The following is a 6212-nucleotide window of genomic DNA, read 5'->3' on the forward strand; positions in this document are numbered from 1 at the left end:
TGTCAGCAAAACTTCACAGTGACAAATTCTCACAAAGACTTTTAGTTCAGAGCTACATTTTGGAATTTTACATGTATATATATATAAATCTCAAGGGATGTTAAGGTGCAACTTAGTAGCTTGCCTCTAATGCATACTGCTTGGACAATATAATGTTTCTTTTTGACCCAAGAAAGTCCAGCTAGACTCAAGACTGATTCAGTTCAGCTGATATAGCAAGACAGCAAGCACACAAGAACATGGGGCTTCTAAAGAGGCTTATGGGGCAACATTGCCTATGTAAAAGATTTCATACAGAGATGGCCCAGTGAAAAATAAGATCATGGATTTTTGAGCAGTAATGCAAAATAAAGATACTTTTATTTCTGGTCTTTTTCATAAATATTTATTTGCTGATTTTCTACATAGTAAATTTCAAATTTACCAGTTGGTTGTTTTCTGTTTCCGATAAAGATGAGGGCTATTTTTCACACAGCCACTGTGTTTCAGAACTGCATCTAAACAAAAGGCTGTGTGACTCAGCAAATCCACATAAGCTATATTCACACCACACTTAAACCCCAGTATGAGCATTTTACAACCTTTAAAAGCTGGGGTTAACTGCACTAGACTACCTAATGGCTCACAATGAAATTCTTAAGTGAGCTAAACTTCATTTTACAGCAAGCAAAATAAATCAGCCTATATTACAAAGATATTTAGAGTTAAACGCCCAGTTGAGGTATCACTAAGTGCTACACTGGGGTAAAAAAAATAAAACGTCTCTACTGGGGAACAAAGTGCAAACACATTCAAAACAAACACACACACACACACTGGAGACAAGCATCATTATCTTGCATCATTCCCATACACAATTTGGGGAACAGACGAAAAACAGTTTGATTGAATAGCAGCAGCTGGAAATGCTCACCGCAGGGTCAGAGTCATTGGCCATCACTGTGGTTACGATTGTTCCCTTGACAGCATTAGGGGCAACCATGCCTCGGTACACTGACTGGCTGAATACTGGAGAAAAGTCATTCATGTCCTGGAGAGAGATAAACACAGACATATTCAGTGGTATGGCATTAGCATTGTAAACAGGACTGTACAGTACACCAAACTGTTTTTGTTTTCCAGTAAGTGCCTAAAATTGTACTTTGTGCAAACTGACTTTGTAGGCATGATGCTGTTTGCTTTCAATCGCACTATTAAATGTAACTTAATTTTTTACTTTCTTTCTGCAGTCCCAAAAATTCTTAACCAGAGTGGATTCACTCTACATAGGTTTGGGAACATGTGGCCACCATAAGCCACAAAATGCAACATCTGTTTACAGTAGCTAATTCAGCCCATACCTTAATGCTAATTCGAACAAATACTGTAGTTCTGTTTTATTTTGGATATCACAGCAGGTGTCAGCAGTGCTAGAAAACAGCAGTGAGTTTAAAGTGAGGACACCACTAGGATTGAGCGAAATATATCGGTTGGCGATTGGGTCCATTGTTGGTTGATTTGTTTTTGGCTTTTTCGGTTTTTATCATTTTCATTTTGATAATTTAATGGCCTGCTCAGCGGGGCAGTATATAAACTGAGCCGAAGAACGAGTGAGAGGGAAAACAGCTGTAGAAACAGTGTATTTTTACATATAACTTTGGTGAATTAAGGGTTTATTTTGACTAGTTTGACGATGGAATACAGGTACAAGGTAATTCGCAGAAGCACCAGGTCGCATGCAGGAATATATCGGCAATCGCTGATTGTTGGACTGACTGAAAAATTTAACATTTCGCCCAACCCAAGACACCACAGAGGATGTTTTGATCTTCCCACAGGCTGACTAAATGGTGGATTATAAAACTTGCTTCACACTTGTCAAATTGAGATGCAGAAGAAAAACAAGTAAACAAATATGGTGTTGGTGTGGACAGAATTCAGAGGCTAATTGCTATAATTATACCTCTTTAGTCTTTGATGTCAGAGCATCCTGACAGGACATGAATATACCATCTACCAAAGTGTAGTAAATGTGCTAATGCATGCAAAGACACTGGTATGGCCCCAGAATTTTAGTACACCGGATACACATGGATCAGAAACAGTGAACAGGGAGTCTATGTAACATAGCAGCAGCAGACAGAGGGAAAAACAAAGCAGCATTTTGTTTTTGTTTGCATCAGTAATCTTGGAGGCAAAGGACATACAAAAGAGGGATTCCAAAGACTACAATAATAATTTTCATCTCCACAGTCATTTTTCAAATAGCGGGTCAGTCCTGCATTGCCTGCACACAACATTCTCAATACAGTACTCTTTCCTTAAACTGAAGACAGTGAACAAAAAACGAGACACACATTGACCTCCCTCATCCCTCTGTTCTTATGCTTGGTTAGACAAACCAACCACACACACCCACCGTGATTCTAACAGTAACAGAGGTTAGTCCAGGAGGCATGGTTCCCTTGGTGTCCACGGCCTCTACAGTGAATGTGTATGTTGGTTCGGAGTCAGTCAGAGCCTCGTAGTCCAGAACTTTGAGAACAGACAGCTCTCCGGTCACTGGGTCGATGTGGAATAGCTGAGGGATTTCCTGGTCCAAGCCTTCAGTTCTGATTCGATATGTGAGGTTGGAGCCCAGGTCAGCGTCTATCGCCTACAGAGAAAGAGAGTCGGAGGATGGGAAAGAAAGTAATATCATTGCCGTGTGAATTTTATGGCAAGTTGAATTTTTTATATTTGCTAGAAGGACAAGCATCTCAGTGTGCTGAAACTAGTAGCAGACTGCAGTATTTTCATTAGGTCTGTGTTGAGCTTGTATGTGAGAAACGCCTGTGGTGAAAATTTATAGCCTAGCTGGTGGTCCGTATCTTATTTTTCCTTCTGTAACTATTTTACTGTGTAGCTGAATGGAAAAGCTGCTTTTATCTTTTTTACAGTCCTCTACAACTCAGTATGTCTTCAAGTGTTGTCAAATTAAAATTCTGACTTTTTAAGACGTCTCCAGTGCTGTCTGGAATGTAAAATGAAAGCAATTTGGTAATTTCAAAGAAGATGTAGGTAAATAACTTCAAGTATGACTATGATGATGAAGTCTTATTGACTGGACTCAGAAACTGAATTTAGGAGTAGTTTTATTGAACGGAATCCAAGTGCTCAGTTTAGACCTGCAGGCAGCTTGATCCAAACTGGTTGAAAGTCCAGTAATAACTCAGAACATTAATCTCATGTTGTACTTAAGAGTTTCAAGCAATTGTGGAACACATTTATAGTTGGTTGGACACTTTGATTCAGTAGTGAGTGTTCATCATTATCATTATCGTAGCAGCATTGTGACAATACAGTAGATTAGATTAGATTGGTTTATTGATGGTTTGTCGTGACATTTGTTACTATTTTCTTTGCCAGGACACTCGCTCTGCCTTTAACCAGTCAATAACTCAATGTAATAACCTGTGGTTAATGTCATAAATATTTCGAACTCATAACATTGCAACCTGTTGTGTATAATATTATAAATGAATAAATTTTGTCCTGGTTATTACATAAATATATATATATATACATATATATGTGTAATATGAAAATATAAACACTGTACAATCAATGGTTCAACCAGACTGACAAATAAAAGGGCAGAAAGAGACAAAGATACCTCTGCACAACAATCACAATATAAGAAATCACCAGTTATTAGTAAGAAATTAAGCTTAGCTCTGTGCGGATATAAATAGGAACAGGTTCCACAATGACACACATAACAAAATATAAGGTCAGTCTCGGGTAAACACTTGGAATGGCATCAAAGAAGGTCAGTTGAACAAACTAAGAACTACTAAAATAATTATAGCCCAGTTGCACTGGTTTGGTTTAATAATGATCAAAGGTCACTTAAGTCTTTCTAGACTGGAAAACAATGTCAAAATTGAAGGGTATTTTGGAGGAAAAGTTGGTTACAACAGTATTTTTCCCTGTCAGGCAACACTGTGAGGACATTTACAAAATGTAATCTTTTTTGGGGCCGAAAAATATTTCAGATGTTAGCTATACATTTGGTGTCTGATTTATAGCTTTTTTATATGTTGGCCATGAATAAAAGAAAGAAAAAAAACAATACAAGGGATTCCAAACTTTTTAACAATAGTATATATTAAGCATATGAGCATTTCTATAATGATTTTTTGAAAGAATTGTGACCAACATTTGTACTGAGATGTAACTTTCTCAGCTGAAGTCAAATTCTATAATGCAGAATGTTTAAAACCATTGCCATTTCTGTACAGTTTTTTTTTTTTTTTTTTACTTAATGGCTGATACAGATGTAACTGCACCAACCTAAAACTAGCCAATACATCAGTCTGGGAAATTTCTTTGTCAGACTCTAGTCTTGAGTAATTTCTTGTTTGCAAAAAGGGCCAATTTAGAAACTGGAAACTCACAATTTATACAAAAGCTTATCCTGTACAGTGTAACACTAAATTAGTTGCAATGAATTAATCGAATAAATCAAATTAACTTGCTCACCTTTAACTGTAAAATGACTGTATCTTTGGGGCTGTTCTCTGGTAGGCTGACATTGTAAGTCTGTTGGGTGAATATCGGGCTGTTGTCGTCTACATCCAGAACAGTAACAGACAGTGTTAATCTGGATCGCCGAGGGTCCACTGCGCCATCCCAGGCTTCAATGATCAGAAAGTAGTGGCCTTTCACCTTTGAGATGACAGAATCACGGTCAAACATCAACACCACAGGTAAGAAAAAATATTTATACTGTCATCACAGCCTCTATTTATTTCTGTCTTTTTTATATTGCGTTCGACTGCATGACATTCATATGAAATCTGAATTTATCACTTCCTCTGACCTCTCTGTCCAGTGGCACCGCAGTTCTGATCGCACCAGTGGCATTGATGGAAAATGACTTCTGGTGGTTGACGAGACGATAATGGACCTGACCGTTGGCCCCCAGATCTGGGTCTATAGCCTGAACACAGACACACATAAGTAACACGTAAACACAAGTGATAAGAAAGGAGGAAAGCAAAGGAGGTTTGAATCATCCGTTTTGAAATTCATCAGACTGCCTTTGAGGCAAATCATTTTTTTAATTAAAAGTGAATTTACTCTTGAATCAAACTAAAAGTGTGAATGAAGTGTGTGTATGTCTGTGAATATATACAAGTAGTACAACTCTTGAAGTGAATGAGTGTGTTTATATGAGAAGGAGAGACACTGGGAAATGTCTTAGAGATAATTCATTTCCTGCCTTACAGTATCACTCAGGCAGTTCTTGGTATGCAACTTGTTATACATCCACAAATTATTTGTATTAGTACTAACCTTTTGACCTTGTACAGTACTTTAAAACACCATTTTGTTCACTGTTTTATTATTTAAACTTCAGCAAAGAGAGGTCATAGTTGCATGCAAAAATGTCAGTGTAAATATAAACTTTATTTCTTTTGCTCTTCCTTCCATACTTTCTTTTCTTACTTCTTTCTCAGTGTTGTTGCTCCTGTCTGTAGGTTTCACAATGGGCAAAAAGTCTAACTTGACAGATTTTAGCTTTGACAAGGCAACAGAGACAGACCTTCTGCTCTTTCTCTGTCTCACATTTCCCCTAGTGTCGGCTCTCATTTTTCCTTTTTTCCCCTCCTTACTGCAACTCTAGAGGAATTAAACTTATTTCCCAGCAGTAGCAACTGTTCAACTTTTCCAGAGTTAATGAGACAGTGGTTTCAATTTTCACAAGAAAGTTGCACAGAATTTCTCTACTTTGTTTCCACTTTCATCTGACTATCTTTCTGCATTTATGGAGTACAGTGAAACCCTGACTCTGTCTCCACATAATCTCTTTCAACTAATAAAACAAGGTGTTGAGAAGGTGACAAATTGCTAGCCGGTGTGTTCCTTTCACCCTCTCTGACTGTTCATCCTGTCCAATCAGCATTCTGACGACATTGAAATATATGAGACCAGAGCAGAACAGAGGAAATATTAACATGGCTGTGTGTGTGTGTGTGTGTGTTCTCAGTCAGAGCTTGAGTAGTCAGGACTTTCCATAACAACATTAGTCAGGGAGATTATTTTGAAGCAAATATTAAATGTGAAAAACACAGACTGCCTAATGATCAAGGATAGTTCTTATAGTATTTGCATAGATTATTCTTCCAAGCATTTGAAATTGTGATAGGACCATTTTGAAGAGCAAAAACACTGTGGTGTTGGTACTT

At 37.6% G+C, this 6212-nt stretch overlaps 1 protein-coding gene across 1 annotated transcript in view; it reads right to left on the minus strand.

Moving 5' to 3' along the window:
* LOC118335124 (protocadherin-15-like) overlaps positions 1–6212 on the minus strand; it is a 153434-nt gene that overhangs the window by 65407 nt on the left and 81815 nt on the right. The window contains exons 20-23 of the mRNA XM_035671332.1: positions 4844–4963; positions 4504–4689; positions 2399–2635; positions 914–1030 (exon numbers count right to left, since the gene is read on the minus strand). Of these exons, the coding sequence (XP_035527225.1) occupies positions 914–1030; positions 2399–2635; positions 4504–4689; positions 4844–4963 (660 nt within the window). The remainder of the gene's footprint in view (positions 1–913; positions 1031–2398; positions 2636–4503; positions 4690–4843; positions 4964–6212) is intronic.

Source organism: Morone saxatilis, unplaced genomic scaffold (genome assembly GCF_004916995.1).
Source record: "Morone saxatilis isolate NCDOM2014 unplaced genomic scaffold, NCSU_SB_2.0 Contig1, whole genome shotgun sequence".
In the NCBI taxonomy this organism is placed as follows: Eukaryota; Metazoa; Chordata; class Actinopteri; family Moronidae; genus Morone; species Morone saxatilis.